The sequence below is a fragment of the Bidens hawaiensis genome, unplaced genomic scaffold (assembly GCF_021521415.1).
Source record: "Bidens hawaiensis isolate Kalapana, Puna unplaced genomic scaffold, B.hawaiensis_p1.1 tig00039628_1, whole genome shotgun sequence".
In the NCBI taxonomy this organism is placed as follows: domain Eukaryota; kingdom Viridiplantae; phylum Streptophyta; class Magnoliopsida; order Asterales; family Asteraceae; genus Bidens; species Bidens hawaiensis.
Genome location: NW_027496983.1, coordinates 58,875 through 80,144, shown reverse-complemented (window position 1 = coordinate 80,144; position 21,270 = coordinate 58,875). Strand labels below are relative to the sequence as shown.

The window sequence follows — 21,270 nt, the reverse complement described above, 5'->3', positions numbered from 1 at the left end:
CAATCTTAATAGACCAAACTAAATTCGGCCCATTAAGATTAGGCCCAACAACCTTATGAATATAAGACCACCTCAACCAAAGGTTTAGTCATTTAGTCCTCTAATTTTTTAGAGTCTTCATCTAAAATAAGAGTTATGTATTATAGGTTTTTGAATGTGGGCATCTTCTTTCTATTTTAGACTTCAGTAATTCTCTTTCAAAATAGGGGTTATGAACTATAGGGCTTTAAGCCTGTGGGTTCTCTAAGACTCTAACGGGTTTCATGTGGGCAGGACTACTATGGTGACCTGTGAAGAGAAAACAGAAACTATAAAGACATGCACAAAAGTTGATCGGAACCAGAATGGTTTTCTCTATCGAGTTGCTATTTGAGTCCATAATCTTTAAGGTGTAGATTTTTTAACGTTTCATTTTCATAATGGAGTCCAGATATTGTGTATCCTTTAACATTGTGTTGTGCAAATTTACAAAAGACAAGTCAGCTTTCTAATCCTGACAGAGATTGATAAACGAGGATTGTAGGCCAGGTTCAGTGACCGGAGAAATTAATTAACCCATGACCGAATCATCGATCACACCATTTATGAACTCGTTATCAAGATCCAGTCCACCTATAACATGCCCATCATTGTCGCATGTAACAACCATTTTAAATGCTAACCAAGTTTATGTGGTTCATATATTAAAGTATAGGCCTGGTTCAGTGACCGGAGAAATTAATTAACCCATGACCGAATCATCGATCACACCATTTATGAACTCGTTATCAAGATCCAGTCCACCTATAACATGCCCATCATTGTCGCATGTAACAACCATTTTAAATGCTAACCAAGTTTATGTGGTTCATATATTAAAGTAACACTTCCACTACTATCTTTTCTGTTCATAAACCAATTAATCCTTGTCTAATTCCTTCATTGTACTCAAATCCAACATGTTTCGTAACCTTTTGTTCATCTCTCTTGTCCTCTTGCTCATAATCTCCACCTCGGCTCATGGTGGTGGTGGTGATCACGACGACGATGATGATGATAACACCACCACCAACCAAAAACTGAACCTCAGAACAAAATCTTTGATTCTAGTGAAGATTTGCTGTTTTGTAATAATATTTATTGGGACCTTTGTAGGAGGTGTGTCTCCGTATTTCTTTAAATGGAATGAGGAGTTCTTGGTCCTCGGCACCCAGTTCGCTGGTGGCGTGTTTCTTGGAACCGCGATGATGCATTTCCTGAGCGATTCTCATGAAACGTTTGAAGAGTTGACAAGTGTTGAGTACCCTTTTGCGTTTATGTTGGCTTGTGCAGGCTATTTGCTTACTATGCTTGCTGATAGTGTCATTTCGTACGTTTATGGAAAGCAGGGTAATTTCGACATTGAGAATCAAGGTGGGTTCCATCACTTGCATTCATAGAAAGTTACTATAGGAATATATATAAGTTAAAATGAGGTGGTTTAAAAGACTCATAAGTGTTTTAGGTGCTTTTTATACATATTTGGATTGTACTTTGTAGCTAGTCCGTTACGTACTCTAGAGTCTAGACTCTGAAAATAAGTTGAAGCTTGTTTATTTGGGTTGGATATTGCACACATCAATCTTATCGTACAAAAACTAAGCAAATATCAAACGGTGCATTCGTGTAAAGTGTAATTACGTCACAACACAAATATTATTAGCGTTATATGTTTAAATTTTAGAACTAGCATAAATAATATTATGTTATAGTTTTACATGTAGCGTAATACTTATTACGCTAGTTCTACAACCGTAGTTTAATACATATTATGTTAGTTGTGCGTAAAACTATAGCATCACTATAATTACGCTAGTTGTATAACTGTTATATCATAATATGCTATTCGGTATAATTACAAATATGACGTTCCGTCTTTACCTTCCGTCACTTTGCACATTTCGAATGATAAAAACTTGTTTGTTTGATACAAAAACTATTTATTTAACCATTGACTCCAATTCATTTAGTTATCTATTTTATATTCAATATTTCGTTTAACATATAATTTACTAAATTTTGTTTTTCTTTCAAGTTGTCAGTTGTGTTTGTTAATATTTTTATCTTCATAAATGTACAGATTTTTATTAAAAAAAAAACAAAAACAAAAAAAAAACAACATTTCAGTGTAATTTATTTTGTAAACCACGTAAATGAACTAAAATATACTTTAAACTGAATATAATTTGGTTTTGAAAAATTATACCAGAATGCCGAGAAGAAAAAAGAACTTTACTTTTTAAAAATAATGAGCACAATATGTTAAGAAAAATGTCATATTATATGTTGACTACATATCAAATAAATAAAGACAGAATTACAGAAGTTGTCCTTTACGTTTACATCAAATTTCAATGGTTGTCCTTTATCTTTAAAAGTAATAGAATTTGTACTTTACGTTTTAAAATGTTACACCGTTTGTCCTTTTGACCTAACCCAGTTATTTTTTCGCGTTAACTCATGTCACATGCCTTGCACATGAGGACAAATTGGTACTTTTACCCATTCAATTGAAAAGACATTATAATAACCATTTATATAAGTATAAAATAAATATAAATATATATATATATATATATATATATATATATATATATATATATGTATATCTCTCTTTCTTCTCCAGGAGCCGCCACCACCACTTGCCACTATCAACCTCCGGCAACCACCACCGAACCACAACCACACCACCGGACAACCACACCACCTTACAAGTAACAGTGAGGTATGGAACTTCTAGAACCCATTACAAACCTAGAATCTCAAACTCAAAATTCGATTTCGTGGATTACAATATGCAAATGAAAACATATGGTTTTTCATCAAAATGTAAAGACAGATCGATTGGCATAAAACTTACTTCGAACGGTGCTCTAATCGACAATGTTGGACCTTGCCGGAGACGCACAGCAGCGGTGGCTAACCAGAAGCATCCGGGTTCAAGTTTTCCACAGAATTTTGTTTCCGGGTTCAATGTTGGACCTCGTCGGAAACAGCTTTTTGTTTCCGAAGACGCACATCAGCAGTGGCTAACCAAACATAGGTTTTCTCTTTCTGGATTGTAATCGGGAATCAAACGTGGCTGAGCTCAAGTTTTACACAGATCATGTGCTTCAGTTAGATCTGGTAAGTTGAATGTGGATGTGGTGGGTTGTTGTCCTGTTGATGGTGGTAGGTTTGCAAGAGAGAGAGAGAATGAGTTTTTATATATATATATTTATAACTAGTTTGAGGCCCGTGTTTTACACGGGTAATTGTTGAAAATTTTAAACTTTAACCATTAAGTAAAATACAGTCAACAAATTGATTATAAATTGTTAATACAATTACAATTAAATTAAAATTACAAAAATTACATAACTAAAATTACACAAATATGCTACAAATAGGTAAAATCTTCCTTTTACACTACATTTGTGATTGTATTAGTAGGTATACATTATTTATTAAAAATCAAAATCTTAGTCCATGTCTGCTTGTAACTATTAATGAAGTAACATATAGACATGTTTATAACTCTTGATATAGCCATATATAGTTGTTCGTGTAACAAAAAAGGTTCTCCAAGTACATAACAACTCTAGATATTCATACACATAAAATATCAGAGCTTTTAATCAAATAATATGATATAATTTAAGAACATCTGCTCATGTTTATAAAAAAAACATAATTATCTCAAAAAACAATATACCTGAACTTTGATAATATAATCATCCTTAGAATCTTTAAAATTTGAAATTGATTGATCATGATAAATTGTTGTCATTAATATTCAGTGTATGACAAATTTTTAATTGACTTTATATTTTACAACTAAAAATTGTATAATCAAACAACATAAAAATCGAAAATCTGAATATAACAAAATGATTTGTTTATTTCATATGAATGTAATTGCCAGGAAAATGAAAAATACATACTAACATTAAGAACATGTTCAAATAATAGTGATTATTCTGAGTTAGAAGAATATTAGAAGATTTAAAGTTGCATAAAGTGAATGTAGTGATTCTTATTTATAATCGTTGAAAGTATGGCTGTCACTTTTACCCGTAACATGAACCTAACCCAAGAAACCCGTACCTGAACCGAAACTAACCCGACCCGAGAAACTAGAACCCAAGAAAATACTAACCTGAACCTGAACCGAAGTAATTCGGTTTGATTCTTAGGTCCGAATTCTAGGTTTCGGGTCAACCCCGAAAACTTTTAGTTTTAAATCATATGTATTTTTTGGTATTAAAGGCTAAGCCTTAGCCGCTGACGTTATCAGGATTTAGTCCAAGTCGATTGTTCTCATTCCACATATTATTAATCGAATGTTTATTATTTATTATTTTGAATATAAACCATAAAAACACTTTAATTAACACTTCAAAATTCACTAATCGTCTATAGTCAATCCATATAGAGAATACTTATTAAATGTAGTAATGGATTTAGTTGGAATAAACCTATAATTTTAATGTCATATATTGAAATAACTTAAAAGATAAGGACCATATATGAAAATTGGTTAAAAAAAGTGAGGAGGGCTATGGGATTGACAAGTGTCAAAAATTGTAGGCTTTTATTAGAATAGATAAATCTTTTAATTAATTATTAGTATTTTTTTAAATGATAGGTAAAATGACTAATTTGCCCTCATGTGCAAGTCACGTGACCTGTGATAACGGAAAAAACTAACTGGCTTAGGGCTAAAAGACAAACGGTGTAACATTTTGAAACGTAAAGTACAAATTCTGTTACTTGTAATAAAGATAAAGAACAACCATTGAAATTTGGTGTAAACATAAAGGACAATTTATGTAATTCTGTCATAAATAAATGAAATGTATTCGAGTACCTTGATTGCTAACTTGGGATCTTTTCTTTCTACTACCATTCTCATGGTTTAAAACCCACCTATATAGAGTATATACATCTATCACTTATCAATCTGCTAAAACACCCAGAAATCAAAACAATGCTATACTATACTGCTTGCTAAACAAGTAACCCATGCATGTTCTCAACAAGCAACAAACAGTAATAGTAATACGTAGGTTGTTGATTACAGGGCGCACCAGGCATGGAAGAGACGAAACGAGCAATTCAAAGACCGGGATATCATCAGTTTCTTCGCTCGTGGACAGCATGTTGCTAATAGTCGCATTATGTTTCCACTCCGTGTTTGAAGGAATCGATATCGGAATTGCAGATTCCGAATCAGATGCTTGGAAAGCCCTGTGGACCATATCTATTCACAAGATCTTTGCAGCAGTTGCGATGGTCATTGCTCTTCTAAGGATGATTCCGGACCGCGCATTTCTATCGTGCGCAGCGTATGTTTTTGCTTTCGGGATCTCAAGCCCGATTGGGGTGGGAATTGGAATCATAATCGATGACACCAAAGAGGGATGTGTTGCGGATTGGATATTTGCTATATCAATGGGAATAGCTTGTGGGGTGTTTGTATACGTATCGATTAACCATCTGTTACGAGGTTATCAAGCAAAGAAACCCGCGGCTGTAGACACTCCGCATCATAAGTTGTTAGCTGTAATGTTAGGGATTGGTGTGATTGCTGTTGTAATGATCTGGGATTAACTTGTGGTGGAATTGAATCCTTAAAAGATATATTTGGTTGATGCATAATGATGATCAAAGTAATGTATTGATGGTAACTGTAAAAAATATTATAATATAATTAGGTTTTGGATTGTATATTTATTTGTCATTAAAACAGTCATATTTGGGTTGACATATTTAACATGTTTGTCGCCCTTAAAAAGTTTCATAATTAATCAAGTTGACATGCCAACCTTGCAACTCATTTATGTTCATTTAACATGTATACAGCTTCATTACAACTCACCAACATGTTTGATTGATATGTTTAGATAAATAGGTTAATGGGTCGTTTTTAAGTTATACGGTTTTAAGTGTGACCGGGTTGTTGCAATCATAGCCAAAACTCAATATATATCATTATGGTTAGCTAATTGTGAAGTTACAACAAGACACATGCTGTTGATAAGCACATTGTACAAATATATCACTCTATGGTAGTTAGTTGTGGACTTGTGGAAGTTACACAACTTGCTTTCCGCACTTCATCAAAAACGTCCAAGACCATATCGGGCAAGTTCTTAGAGTTTTATAAGCTTGCATAGAAGACTTCCCATATAATATTTCAATGTGGCTAGATCTAATATTTCAAACTGGTCCTTTTTGGATTTCCATTGTGACATGGCTTACAGGCAGGCAATCCAAGTCTATCACACCATTGCTAAAACCGTGAACTTATAAACAAAGGGATATGGGTTCGGTTTTGAATTTTGATCACCCAAGTGTAAGGATAGTTCCAGTGTTGTTAAATGTTATCAAACATTTGATCCACAAAGTCTTTGGTAACATTCTAAGGTGTTTTAATTTGACTTATCAAATACTTACATACATCACATATACCACAGCTAGAAGAAGGTTGTTCTTCCATCTTTGATCTTTAACAACTTTTGGTTTGAGTATTCATAGGATATATTTTAGGGTTTTAAGAGGAGAAAATATAGGTATTACAATGAATGATGTTTTAACTCATAAAAAGAGGTTTGTACATTGGAAGCTTTGTGAAAGATCATAATAAAGAAGATGAAACTATGAAGGTAGTTTAGGTTAATAAAAATGAGCTCAACTCTTGGAGCTGATTAATGATGTAAAATCATCAAAGCAACTTATGGGCCTAATAGGGGTTTTTCTTTATCACATATTCACATGAACTAGAGGTGCACAAATCGGTATTAGAAAAACCCGGGTTCGGGTATAGAATCGGGTTCGGGTATGATCGGGTATAGGAAAATCGGGTATTAGCAATACCTGAGTTGGGTTCGGGTCCGGGTGTTGCCTCTAAAAACCATACCCTATGTATCGGGTTTGGCTGCGGTATAGAACCGGTATTCAAAAACCGGGTATTTGTATACCCTATTTCCGGGGTATTGAAAAAACCATATTTTCGGGTTTTTCAGGTTTTTTTCTAGGTATTTTCGGGGTATAGATTGGAATTTTTTAGGGGTTGCACTTTTTAGAGGTATTTTTCGGGTATTTTCCAGTTATTTTTCGGGTATAGATCGGGTATTTGAAAAAACGGTTTCGGGTATTGGAAAAACCCGGTTCCGGTTATGGAACCGGTTTGGGTTCTCAGGTATTACCGGGGTACAAATCGGGTCCGATTCGGTACGAGTTTTGGTACTAAAATGCATACCCTGTTCGTATCCTACGGGTAGGGTCGGGTACAGGTTCAGATATTAAAAACCTGGGTATAAAAAAACCGGTTCTGAGGTTTTTTTTCAGGTCCGGTTCTGAATTTGGGTTTTTTTTCACTCTAACATGAACTGGTCTTAGAAAAGACGTATGAGATGGGCCGGGCCGGGCTGTGTATTTTAACTATAATAAATTATAGGTTAGCTATAAGTTCTTTGGGAGTTTGGGGTGTGCCACTTCACAGAATATAATTTCCTTAGGAGCTGGGACTGAGTGCCTTTTAAGTTTTTAACTTTTTATCTATGGATTAGATAGTGAGCAAGTTAAGTGCTGATGAATTACTGTATATTTCTTTGTTAAGAGCTTCTCAACTTGAGTTTAAGTGAGCTCGAGCCAAATTATCTAGACATTAAGAGTGATTAATAGACTGTAAATTTAAACGGGTAAATGGTTTATATTTATATAAAGTTATTAATTTAAATTATAAAAATTCATAAAGTATTATTATATACATTAATATAATTAAAAAAATTAATGTATAATAATAATAATTATTATTAGGGTTACTACTATAAAAGAAAATTATGTTTCGAAGAAAAATCTCATCAATCCAATTTCCTTAATAGTAAAGTCCCTATATATGTAAGTGGATGTCCCTATGTTGTGAGGGGATTTTAATGAATTTGCTTGCTATTCTAAAAAAGTTTTATATGAAAAAAAAGTTAACAATCTTATCTTATTCCTCTAATAAAAGACTACCATTAAGTGACACTTGTCAAACTCTCATCAATTTTAGAATTTTTAACCCATTTTAAATATAAATCCTATGGGTCATTACCCACCCTGTTTAATATTATTCGAATCTGTATCTTTTATTCCTTTCTAAACCCTAAATCACAAAAATCTCCCAACTCCATCATCCATCCCCTCTCCATGGTCGTTGTCGGCACCGAAATCTCATGAACCGCCTTAAGCAAATAACCATCAGTCAAGCCTTGAATGATGGAAAGGAAGATCCTCTATAGATATCGACTATTGAATACTATTATTGCCCCTCCACGGCCGCCACTACCACCACTGCCCGCACCGCCACTCCACGACCTCTTTCCGGTTTCCACACATCATCCATCCATTGATCGATCGAAAACTCTCCTTCAACACCAAATATGAATACCAGACCGGGACTCTTCTCTGATATCGGCAAGAAAGCCAAAAGTTATTTCAATTCATTTCAATTCACTATTATATTCATATTCAATTCGCCCTAATTTGTTTGTTTGTTTGTTTCACCTGATTAATTAATTTGTTGCATCTGTTATGTTTTGTGCTAGATCTGTTAACGAGGGATTACATAATGGATCAGAAGTTTTCTGTCTCCACTGTCAGTGCCACCGGCGTTGTATGTATCTCTGTCTCTTTTTCTAACCCTATATCTTACCCTTTTTCTTTCAATATTTGATTCATTCATTCTGAATCATCTATTGCTATTATTATACTCATATATGAATGACGTTTTAAAACATGGCTTTCAAGCTCTTGACAGGTCTTTAAAAGACGTTTTATCTTCTAATTGCTATTTGGAGGCAAAATTGTTGTATTTGGAGGACACTTTCGACAAATATACCTGTAGTTCAAAAGGGCACTAGACAAGACATCGTAAACGCCTATCTATGTTCTTCTTACATTTGGAGTGAATGCAATGTCTTGAGATTAACAACAAACCTAAGGTTAACTATGGGTACGCCGTCATCTGATGTTGAGGAAACCAGATTATTTGCTAAATGGATTTTAGATATAGGTGAAGGTAATATTGGTGGTCCTAATGATGGTGTTGCAACGATAGATATACCTGACGATCTACTTATAAAAGATTCAGTTGATCCTATATAAAAACTTTTTGACTTTTTTATCCTGATATTCTACAGAATTATGAGAACCAACATTACTTTCAGGATAAAGCAATACTTGCACCAACAAACGAAATTGTTGATAAGTCGAGTACTTAAGTTCAGATACCATATCCAGTTCAGAATATATCAATAACACTGTTGATACAGCTTTATACTCTCCTGAACTGCTTAATGGTCTAAGAATATCCGGACTACCAAACCACAAACTGGTGCTAAAAGTTGGTGTTCCTGTTATGCTTCTTAGAAATCTTAACCAGAAAGAAGGCTTATGTAACGGTACTCGACTACAGATTATATCTTTAGGTACTCGTGTAGTTGAAGCCAAAATTATTTCTGGAACTAACATTAGTCATAGAGTTTTGATTCATAGATCGCCACTGACTCCATCAGACAACAAAATAGCCTACAAGTTTCAAAGACGACAATTTCCCCTTACAGTATGTTTCGCGATGACGATAAACAAAAGCCAAGGTCAATCGTTATCAAGGGTAGGTTTGTACTTAAAAGAACCCGTGTTCTCACATGGACAACTATACGTCGCCTTGTCAAGAGTTACAAGCAGGTGTGGGCTAAAGATTCTGATTCTTGATAAACAAGGTAATCTGACCAATACAACAACAAATGTTGTGTACAAGGAAATTTTTTCTTATTTATAAAATACTTGTGTATTTTTTTTGTTGTAATCCTTGTATTTTAGTGTAATTTGTAATTGTATTAACAATATACGACAACTGTGTTATTGATCTTATTTTACTTAATGTTTAAATATTAAAATTTTCATTAATTGCCCGTGTATTACACGGATCTCAAACTAGTAGTATTATAGAAAAGTTGTGGGTTTGATGAAAAGGAAAGATGGACTTATTCGTGTGAAACCATTTTCAATTGGACACATCTCTTTCATAGAACTTGCTAAACGTAACGTTTCAGTCTTCAGGCACCCCACAATCATATGCCTCATTAAATAGTTAGCATTTAACAAGGAAAAATAAATGACATACTTCCATTATTTTATTTGATCTTTTGTTACTATTAATAGTTACTTTTATTTGTGTACATAAATGAAAATAAATATTAAATACTATGATATAGCCCATGTTACATACGGATGAAAAAAAAATCAACAAACCATATAAATATAGACAACATATTCAACTAACACAAATATGTTTTGAGCAATATGATACTTTTCGGTTGGCAAAATTAATAAACTAAAATATTTTTCTTTTTTTTTCTTTTTTAGAATTTGTTCATATTGAATAATTTCATAAGGAAATATTTCACAAAATAACAAATAATCAAATATGATTTATAATGAAATATTTAGTAGTTTATAAACTTTATGGTTTAAAGTTTATATTTTTGTTATTTTGAGAATCCAAATTTGATATTCGGTTATATATATATATATATGACATCTAGGAATAAATATATTAATGAAATTTTTTGAAAGTGACATTAAAATCATAATAACTTGAAATAAATGGTTATTAAAAATAATTTCTTATTTAAAGCATGCATATTAAAAAATGATGAAATGGTCAAATTCATTAAAATTTGATTTTTGAATAACTGGTGAAAGTCAAACTACATAAGATACTATCTTTTATCCCCCCGTCTTAAGGAGGTTTTACATTACTCGTTTCTAATATTTTTATATTTATTGTTGTTTATAATTTTATTTATTGTAAATAAGTTAATAATATACTTAAGGTTTGATGATAAAAAGGTTATACAAATAAATGAGAGAGATATTAATTATAACACGATTTAAAAGTTACCTGGGTTTGGTGAGACCCAAGGCTCGCTCATTTTTTATACTATAAAATTGTTTCTTAATTATAAATAAATTTTTTTAAAAAAAATCATATATTAATTTTTGATAGATATCTATTTTATAGGATTTTCACATAAGATATTTGAGGTATTAATATTTAAATTAATGATGTGCTATAACCTGTTTAAGAAATATCTAGGTTTGGTGAAACTCATACCCGTTAATTTGAGTCAAATGCATGAGAAGCCTCAATTTACAAATAATGAAATTTGGTGGCTTGAGATAATGTAGGGAACAATCAGAGAGCTTTTTAAGCTCCACATTACGGGGGTTTTACATTACTCGTTTATAATATTTATACTCTTTTTGGATTTTAATTTTATTTATTAGACAAAAGTTAATAATATAATTAGTATTTGATGATAAAAGGGTTCTCAAATAAACTAGATGTTATAACCCGGTTTAAAAGTTATTTGGATTTGATGAGACCTATGATCCGCTTATTTTTTTAATATAAAGTTATTTTTTAATTATAAATAACATATATTTAAAAAATCATATATTAATTTTTAGTATATCTCTGTTTTATAGGACTTTCATATCAGTTTTACATTATTCGTTTTTAATATTTATATATTTTTCTATTTTAATTTTTTTTATTGTAAGAAAAGTTAATAATATGCTTAGGATTTGATTATAAATGAGATGTTATAACCCGGTTTAAATATATCTGGGTTTGGTGAGACCCAAGACTCGCTTAATTTTTTTACTATAAATTATTTCTTAATTATAAATACTATCTTTTAAAAAAAACATATATTACATTTTGGTATATCCCTATTTTATAGGATTTTTACATCAAATTGATGAGAATTATTTTTAATTTAGTGAGATGTTATAACTTGTTTAAAGACTATCAGGGTTTGGTAAGACCCATAACCGTGAAATCGGGTTAAATGCATGAGAAACCTCCATTTACAAATAAAACAATCTGATGGTTTGAGAGAATGTAGGAATTAACCAGCGAGTTTTTAAAGGTTTCATTTATATATATTTGAGAGTTGAGATAGATAAATTTGTTTAATATAGTTTTGAAAGATATGTATTTAGAACAAAATTATTTTAAATATAACCTTTTTTGGGAATACTTAAATAGTTGAATATGTATGAATTCCTTTTTACAAACATGTATGACACAATAAGCAGATTAAATTTATTGTTATTAATAGGGTTTGAATCATTCAAAGTTTTAAAGGTAAAATATTATGTAGTTATATTTCGGGAAAATTTAATACTTGATTCGCTAATAAGTGTAAACATTAAACCGTTTTTAAAGTAAATAAATTTTGGAATAAATAATTTAAAAAAAATAAATATTAACTTTTAGTATATTCCTAATTTATAGAATTTTCTAGATTAATTTTTAATTTAATGAGATGTTATAACCCGTTTAAGGACTATCTGAGTTTGGTAAGACTCATATCCGTGAATTCGGGTAAAATGCATGAGAAACCTCCATTTAAAAATCAAACAATCCGGTGGCTTCTATAAAAGAGGGGGAGCGACCACATCGCGACACGTACGATTTTTGAGTTTTCGTTTATATATATTATAGATTTTTGTAAACTTCAAATAAATGGCGAGAATCCGAATTTGAATGGTAAAATTCGATTTCTAAAATGTCATATTAAATGTGTGTTATTTTTTTTGAACGACCAACTAAGTAACGCCGGGTACCCCGTACGCGGCCCCCATTGGCTAAAGGTAGCCCGAGCCGGCCACTACTCCGGACGGACGGAGCCCCTAGCGGTCCACCTGTTGAGGGATTCACCGGATAAAACCCGACCCCCATGCCCGCCAAATGGCAAGACAACGAGGAGTCGGTAAAACCGGGTGAGATCAGGACTCGAACCCTGGCAAGCCAGGGTCATCCCTCATATCTCCCATATAAGTTGGTGGTAGTGAGGTTTGATCCCCCTACCTCTCACTTGTAAAGTGAGTGCTCTGTCATTGATCCACAACCAACTTAAATGTGTATTGTTTTAAAATGTAAAGAACGATAATATTGGAAAGTATAATAATGTTTTAAATTGCGTTGACATTGGTGATTTAATTGGCAATGATATTAAATTTCAAATGAATCAAAATGATTAAAATATATTAAATGGACTTTGACCAACAAAAATATATGATTGATTATATAAAAATCAAATAAATTACATAAATTGTGAAAAATACATAAATGCATTCATAATAACAAAAATATGCATCAATATTAAACAAAAAAATAAGAAATTTTATCAACAAATTCTTAATCCATGAAATTAAATATATCAAGTTGGGGACATAACGTGAAATGAGAAAATTAAATATTAATATTAATATCACATAATAAACAAATTACAAATTATAGAAGATTTCAATTATGTAAACAAATGTAAAATTGATGTTCTAATTGATAACCGAAATATTTGAATCGTGTTACCGGAAAAACGAAATATGGAAAATCAACATTGTATATTCGATTTTGATATATAAATAAGGGATGAATAATAACTTACATTGTAGAAGTTTGAAAGAAATAAAATTATTATGTGAAACTGTGAAATTGGGAAATCAATTTATTATTCTCAATAATTAAAAATTTTCAAATTTTTAATAAAAAGTCAACATAATAAATTGTGATTGAGGAAAATAAGAAAATCTAATTTGAAATTATTAATCAATTAATAAAATTAAATAAAATTTAAATACTAAATAAAGGAATGTGTTAAATATAATAAACTAATATTTTAATTATTATAATTAATTAGGTTACTATCCATATATAATAAGATTTTCAAAATTTGAATTGATATGTAAACAAAATAAATTGTGTTTGAAAATATTATGAAAACTTAACTATTAAATTGTTTAGATGTTAGAATTGGAGGATTTATATTATGTTTAAAAAATATGTTAGTTAAGATGGGTAAAAATATAATACGTTTTTATTATACATTGTAACATCACAAAAATATCGGGTTAAAAATACCAAGTTTCAACAGTACAAGGGCTTAAAATATAAAATTCTGGTTTCCTGTCTGCCCGCAATACGCGACGTCACAAAAGGCAAGCCCATCGTGTATCGCGATGGGTATGTTTTCAAAACCCAAGAAATGGGAAGATGGCGATACGCGACGAACCAAAAACCCAACGTCATCGCGATACCCGATGATGAGGTCTGACAACGTGACACGTGTCCCGCCACGAGTCACATGGTGGCACCATATTCCTGCCACGTGTCACCACGTGGCATAAAGACTTGACACGGTGACACGTGTCCTGCCACGTGTCACCACGTGGCATAAAGCCATGATAAGGTGACACGTGTTAACACGTGTCACCTGGTGGCATTATCAGTGTGCCACGTGGCGCCACATGGCAGCCCTAGTGGGTGACTCATCATGCATGCATCGCGATACGCGATGACATGATAAAGGGACCATCGCGTATCGCGATAGGTCCTGAGAAAAGTCTATAAATAGCCACTTTGGCCATTCATTTCTCACACACCATTTTCACACACACTTTCTCTCTCTAACATCTCTCTAAAAATACATTGATAAACGTGTACCGACCACCTCGTTTTTCATGACCATAAAACCCCGACATCTTACCTCGTAATCTGTACCAATAAACCAACGATACCCCGACATACCAACGTTTTGCCTCGAAGTACGTGCCGACCCGAGACGACCCGACGTCCCCCCTCGAGGTACGTGCCGACCCGAGACGACCCGAAGACCCGCCTAGATTTTCGTGCCAAGGAGGTATTGATCAAGATTCTCGATATACGTGTAAGCGTCGAAGTGCTACCCGTGAGTTTAGAAAATAATAAGCCAAACAAGGTAGGCATAATACTCGAATAACATATTAATAAAATAATAAAGGCTTAGACCCTAGTCAAGGGTATAGTCTATACCTCGAAAATATACAAAAGAAAATAAAGGAAAGAAATTATATAAAGAGAAAGATATAAATATTATTATAGATTTTAAATAATAATAGAAAGAGAAAGAATAAAGAAACAAATAAAATAATCTTTATTAATAAATAAAGATAAAAGTATTATTTAAAGATACTTTAAATAATAATAAATAAATGAATATATATATATATATATATATATATATATATATATATATATATGAGTATACGTTGTTGGAAAACGTGGAATTTAGAAAAGAAAAACATGTCGAACTATAGGTCCGAATATGAAAATAAAAGATATATGAGTTGAACTATAGGTTCAAACATACTATAAAAGAAAAAGAAAAGATGGAGATAGAAAAGAGTTATAGTTGATAATATTATTTAAAGTTATTATTCTTATATAATAAGAAAAGAAAAAGATACGTTTCTTAATGAAGAAGAAACGTAGAAAAAGACAACAAGTTAAACTAGAGGTTTATCTTGTAAAAGAAAAGAAAAGTAAATAAGTTAAAAGAAAGAATTTTAACTTGAAAAAGAGAAGAAAGAAATGATATTTTAAACTAAAGGTTTAAAATAAACAAAAGATGTTTTGAACTAAAGATTCATAAAGAAATTAAAATCAAGGTAAAGATTTTACAAAAGAGACTAGAGGTCTTAAGCCGGATTGTATATCCGACTAACAAAAAGTTATACTCGTACTATAGGTGCGAGATAACAAAGAAGAGGGAAAGACCCTCGGACAGTGTATTGAAGCTGATCCAAAAGAAAATGTTATACTAGTACTAAAGGTGCGAGATAGCAACGGGAAAGACCCTCGGACGGTGTATTGAAGCCGATCCAAATCAAAAGGTGAATACGCCCCCAAACTTTTCAAACAAGTTAAATGTGTTATATGAAAATGATTTGCAAGGAACTATGTGTTCCTAAAACCGTTATAAATAAGAGTATAAGCCTAGCCCTCAGGCTGTAGTATACATTTGTCTGGATCCTTACATATGTGGTACTACGCGCTGTGTGCATCGCACCACACCTGGTCGTAGGACGCTTTCCTGCAGGAAGCACGACCACGTGTATACATACAGGTACTTAACTAAGTCGAACGCTGCGGTGTTTGCTGAGGTATTTAGTGTAGAGACTCGAGTTTATAATTATGTTGTTTTAACTTTGTTATTCCTAAGCCAAGATGGGCCGAGGCTTGCGTAACCCTCGAGGGGTAACAAAGTAAAAGAAAATATTTTTAGCGTCAGCGTATTCACCAGCATATCGCTGACGTATTTTTTTAACATTTCAGGAAATTACAGTATCAAGAATTGGAGCCATTCATAAAGTGGATGTTCGCAAGGTAGATATGACTCATTATTTTAAATTATTGAAAGAATGTAAACAATATGTTTTGTAAAAATCAAACGAGGTTTATAAATAAAAACTCGGGAATTATTATCCGCTTCGCTTTCTAAATAAACTAAATAATCTTATTTATAAATAAAGGTTTACAATTAAATTGTCATTTAATATATATATATATATATATATATATAGAGAGAGAGAGAGAGAGAAAGGTTAAAATAAAAAATAATGTTTTCCTAAAAAGTGTAGGAAGCATTTTCCACCATTAGATAATAAGGGTAGGATTGTAATCTTACTTTCTTATCTTATTATGGTATTTAAATATATAATTAATTAAAAATATTATACACCCATGATTTGTTCCTTATTAATCGATATGTAGTTAGACAGTTAATAAAAAATAACCAATTGATTTCATATTATCATGCACGATCTTGATTGTTTATATTCATTATCAAGATCTAATTCTTAATCTCCAGTATTCTTCTATTTCTTATTCACCATCTCATTTATTCATATCAATTTATCATCTTACTAATCAATACAATATTCAACATGGAGACCTTCATGGATGAATATCAATTAGGTAAAACTCAAATATTCTTTTTTTTTCTCATCGACCTTTTATGTGCTTCGCGACATGGTGTGTTATGTTATTCTGAATTTTTCTAAACCTATAACAATTAGGTTACGATGTTATGTAATTCGTCATTAGGGTTCAACACATCTGATTGTAATTACAATCTGATCGTAATTCTGATGTTTTTTTATTTCGTATATACTGTACCAGTGATAACAAAATCTTAACCGCCATTAGGGTTCGTTATTTTCCTGTGATCGATGTTTAAATAAGTAATAATGCTGTTCTCTGTAAACGGGTGTGTTTATTATTTGTTTAGGATTTATTTGTTGACTAGGTTGTTTTTTCTGTTTTGTTTCTTCATTCTATTCTCATCATCCTACAACTATGGTTCAGAAGTTTGATTATAGTGTGTTTTGCGTGTTATTTTGATTATAGTGTGTTTTAGTTGTTAATTTTGTTAATAAGTATGCTATAACCGGTGACACTTCAGCGGCTGCTACCTCCTCTCAAGTTGATGAGATGGAACATTAAGGTTCATTGTGGGTTTTAAACTTTGTTTGGTTTGTTTTTTATTAGCACATTATAACTTTTTTCCAATTTTCATTTAAGAAACAATGGTTGCTGAGTGTGTTTATTCATTTTATGGATGCTCTATTTATTGATATGTGCCTGATCTTATTATTCAACATTAGAAAACATTTACGTCGTTTTATGATGTGGTAATAAGTTATGTTTTTATGTGTTATTAATTTCCATTCATATTGATATTTTATACACTGAACACATCGATGTTCGAATTCATTACCTACAAACAGTTTGGTTCCTTAATATTACTCTTACCTTCTAATCAACATATACAACATATAGTGTTAAAATTCTGATTAAGGTGTTATGCATATTCGAATTCCTTACCTTCAAACACTTTGGTCCGTTAATATTACACTTACTTTTCTTATCAACTTATAGGTTAAAATTCGAATTAACGTGTTATAAACCGAAACAGACTCGTCATTAACTAATACACGGATTTGCGTAATACGTAAACTACAACACACAACAACTAATTATACTACACATTGCTCATGTATTAAACCATCATCACATATTCTTAACATGTTGCAATCCATAAACATTACAACCCAAAACAAGTTCTAATAAAAACAACAGTCTAACATTAAAATCCAAAACAAGTTGTACTACCATTCAAACCTTTCAAATCCAAAACACAAAACCAAAAGTCTTACTTTCAAATCCACATAATGAAAATACTTGTACCATAATATCAAGATAGCTTCAAGCGTTCAATTATTCTTGTCGGCGCTGTGTTTTCCAGTCCCATCTTCGCATCAGCAGACAAACTATCATACTCCATCATAATTTGCATGAACTCCTCCTTTGTCAAGTTGATTTCGCTCAGCAACATCTTCGCGACAATACTTCATTCGAAGATCGTTTAGCTCCGCCTTTTGTTTCCCTATAACTTTTCCACGAGCGTCAACCTCATCTGAGAGCCTACAATCAGCAAACCATTCTTTTGTCACACAACCCTTGAAGGTCTCCATGTGTCTCATCATAAACACACCACAATCTACATGGTTGCTTTTACTAGCCCATGGTATATCCACCCTCGTCAGTGTTGATGTATTGACCTTTGACGCACCGGGGTGATCTACCAACGCTAGGTAACCAGCAAACATTTCTTTCCGTGACAAATGTTATTAACAACAGTTAACATAAATTTTTAATAATAATGCTTCAACAAAAAAAAACACACATACCATCTTCTCTGGCCAGCCCTTATACATAAACTTGAACGACCCCCTGGTCCCCATATTATCAATAACAAAAGTCTGATGTGTCTTCAGGTTGAACGCCATTAAATATAAGTGCTTTGTGTTTATAATTGGTATCAACACAACATCCAAGCCTACAATGCTTCTTAGTCTTTGTGTTTCCAGATGCTTGTCCATGTTTTCCTTAAAAAATCCGATTCTTGTTGTTGATCTTTTTCATACTGGTCCGGTAGCTATGTCATTTATCAACACAAATTAATCATTATTCCTGACCAACAAAACAACACTACTAAATTAAAAAATACCAATCATACCAGCACCACCGCCGAGCAGAAAAGCCTATGAACTGTGTTAAACTTTGAACGTATAGCTTCTTCGTGGTTTAACACACTTGCCCAAGCTGACATTACCGACACATGCACCTATGTGTCCGGCCGTAAAGTTTCCATTATCACCTTTCGTATGCTAACCCCACCTCCCGTGCTAAATACAATGTCCCTGAATTAATGAAAATAAATAGACGTTACATATAAAGTACATAATACCTAATCCCTATTCATAATTAATAACACATAAACACTAAAACTTACCAATGGTTCCCGTAATCCGCGAACACAAACCCAGCCACCTTCGACTCTTGCTTTGTTAGCGTAGCTTTCAACGACACCGCATGTTTCGCATGCGGTGAGCAATAAACTTCGGAAATGAACTTAAATCTCTGAGGTCTTTTAGGTGTGTTTACCTCCCAGTCCGGTTCAGCAACTCGCTTCCCTTTAGCTATAACAGCTAACGTCTCACGATCATCTTTTTTAACTCCAGATTCAAGATTGAAATCGGGCACACTAAAACTAACGTTTTTCTTTTGGGGGCGTAGACTTTATTGAACCGGAATCATATTTTGCGCACAACTTTTCCATGCTTTCCCAAGTTCTTTGTCTCATCACTATTGGAGATGCTTCACCGTTCCCATCTCCTTCATTATTCCCAAACTCATCCTCCCCCTTACCGGTGTATCTAGCTAGGTTTTTCTTCCACTGATCCTCCAACTCTTTAATTAACAGGCTACCAGAACACTCATCATGTGCTTCATCAAACTCCAAACATATATCTCCGTATACGTTATCAAAATGTTGCATCAGTTCCTTCAGTCGCTCTGCTCTCTCCTATTTACAAAAACACCCAACACTTTAATATTTAAAATCATAAAATTAACATATAAACTTTAATACTATCTTACCTCTTCATCAGTTTGTGTCAGCATATTTATCATTTCTTCACCATTATCAAACCCCTCCTGTTGTTGCTCATATACAACAACTTTATCATCCGTAAAATCTTGTTTTGTTTGAACATCAGCCACCTTATCACCATCCTCTTGTTGTTGATCCGATCCAACAAACTTCTTAGTGTGTTTTCTGATCACCATTTTGGCTAACTCCTTTTTCGTAAACTTAGCCACTTTTTTACCCCCATCAACATCCCCCACATCTTTATCTTGATTTGTTTTCTTTTTAACGACCTTACCCGCTGATTTTTCAATTGTGACCTTACCCAGCCGGTTCTCCTCCAACATGTCTTGTAAAACTGTTAGGCCGTCGTCCACGAAAACCTTAACCGGCATCAACTTCTTGCCATTTTCCACGACACAATTAAACTAACTATTCGCGTACGCATACTACAAACAAAATCAAACACCATTTTCAAAAAACAACAACAACTAACAGTTTAAAAAAAGACAGGTAACAGTTGTGTTAATAATACTTTGAGATACCCTTACAAAACAAACAAAATTGTAATCAAATACATACCGCTAGCAAAATCATGGACCCGTTGTATTCTTTACTTTCGTTCCATTTCTCGCGTCTCCTTCGCATAACTGTTATTAGGTACCGACACCAATTCAACTCCCCCAAGCTATTTATGTCTCTAACTCCTGGTAGAAATTTTTGATTTACCGTGTTATTCCCGGCAATATCACCCATATATGTCCCTAGAGCAACCAAAAAATTCATCTTGAAATGCCAGCCTACATCCCTCTTGGTTTTCACGAACTCTATAAATTCGTTGGGACAAAGTCTTCCCTGTGGGTTTTTAAATTGACTTCTCCATCTTCGCAAAACTTCATCCTCAGCTCTAGGCCTCAACGTCTCCACTATCTCATTACTTCCCCTAGGGACCCCTAACATGCTTTCTACAAGTGTCTCGGTAATTTTTACTTGTTTGTCTCCCTAATTGAGTATGCTACTACTGTGGTCATAGTTTCTAACCAACTAGTAGGCCAACCCGGTTGGTATGTTATACTCATTTCGAGAATACTACCAAAACCCATACTAGTTACAACTTTTTTCTGCTCATTGGTTAAATTTGTGATATACTCGTGGAACAATCTATGTTTCACCCTCGGTTTAATCTTTTGTCCAACATAGTCATAAAATGCTAACTTCTTCTTCTCACTCAATTTTCCTTTTTTCAACATCTTATCACGTGGAGTTACAAAGTCGTCATCTGAGTCAATAGTGCTAGTTGCATTTAGTTTCAACAAATAACACATTAATTTCAATTAAAAACACAACCTACTACAATTATTTAGTTTCAACAAATAACACATTAATTTCAAGTACAAAC

At 32.8% G+C, this 21,270-nt stretch overlaps 2 protein-coding genes and 1 long non-coding RNA gene across 3 annotated transcripts; 2 read left to right on the top strand and 1 right to left on the bottom strand.

The window, feature by feature from the left end:
- The first annotated feature begins 938 nt into the window (after positions 1-938).
- On the top strand, positions 939-5,766 carry LOC143591420 (zinc transporter 11-like). The gene is made up of 2 exons (XM_077071628.1): positions 939-1,392; positions 5,081-5,766. Exons 1-2 carry the CDS (start codon positions 939-941, stop codon positions 5,608-5,610), a joined length of 984 nt encoding a protein of 327 aa, XP_076927743.1. The 3' UTR covers positions 5,611-5,766.
- A 3,228-nt stretch (positions 5,767-8,994) lies between these two features.
- LOC143591424 (uncharacterized) lies at positions 8,995-10,433 on the top strand. Its single transcript, XM_077071630.1, has 4 exons — positions 8,995-9,135; positions 9,186-9,258; positions 9,318-9,446; positions 10,414-10,433. Exons 1-4 carry the CDS (start codon positions 8,995-8,997, stop codon positions 10,431-10,433), a joined length of 363 nt encoding a protein of 120 aa, XP_076927745.1.
- A 9,612-nt stretch (positions 10,434-20,045) lies between these two features.
- LOC143591419 (uncharacterized) lies at positions 20,046-20,895 on the bottom strand. Its single transcript, XR_013145668.1, has 2 exons — positions 20,454-20,895; positions 20,046-20,320 (listed from the first exon to the last, which is right to left on the bottom strand). It is a non-coding gene; the product is annotated as an uncharacterized LOC143591419 (long non-coding RNA).
- Between the last annotated feature and the right edge of the window lie 375 nt (positions 20,896-21,270).

Bases quoted from the DNA above. Each gene is read 5' to 3' on its own strand.
- LOC143591424 (XM_077071630.1), top strand. From the start codon at position 8,995: ATGGGTACGCCGTCATCTGATGTTGAGGAAACCAGATTATTTGCTAAA. The intron at 9,136-9,185 runs GTTGATCCTATA...GATATTCTACAG, and splicing joins ATCTACTTATAAAAGATTCA to AATTATGAGAACCAACATTA. The intron at 9,259-9,317 runs GTACTTAAGTTC...CTGTTGATACAG, and splicing joins CGAAATTGTTGATAAGTCGA to CTTTATACTCTCCTGAACTG.
- LOC143591420 (XM_077071628.1), top strand. From the start codon at position 939: ATGTTTCGTAACCTTTTGTTCATCTCTCTTGTCCTCTTGCTCATAATC. The intron at 1,393-5,080 runs GTGGGTTCCATC...TGTTGATTACAG, and splicing joins TTTCGACATTGAGAATCAAG to GGCGCACCAGGCATGGAAGA.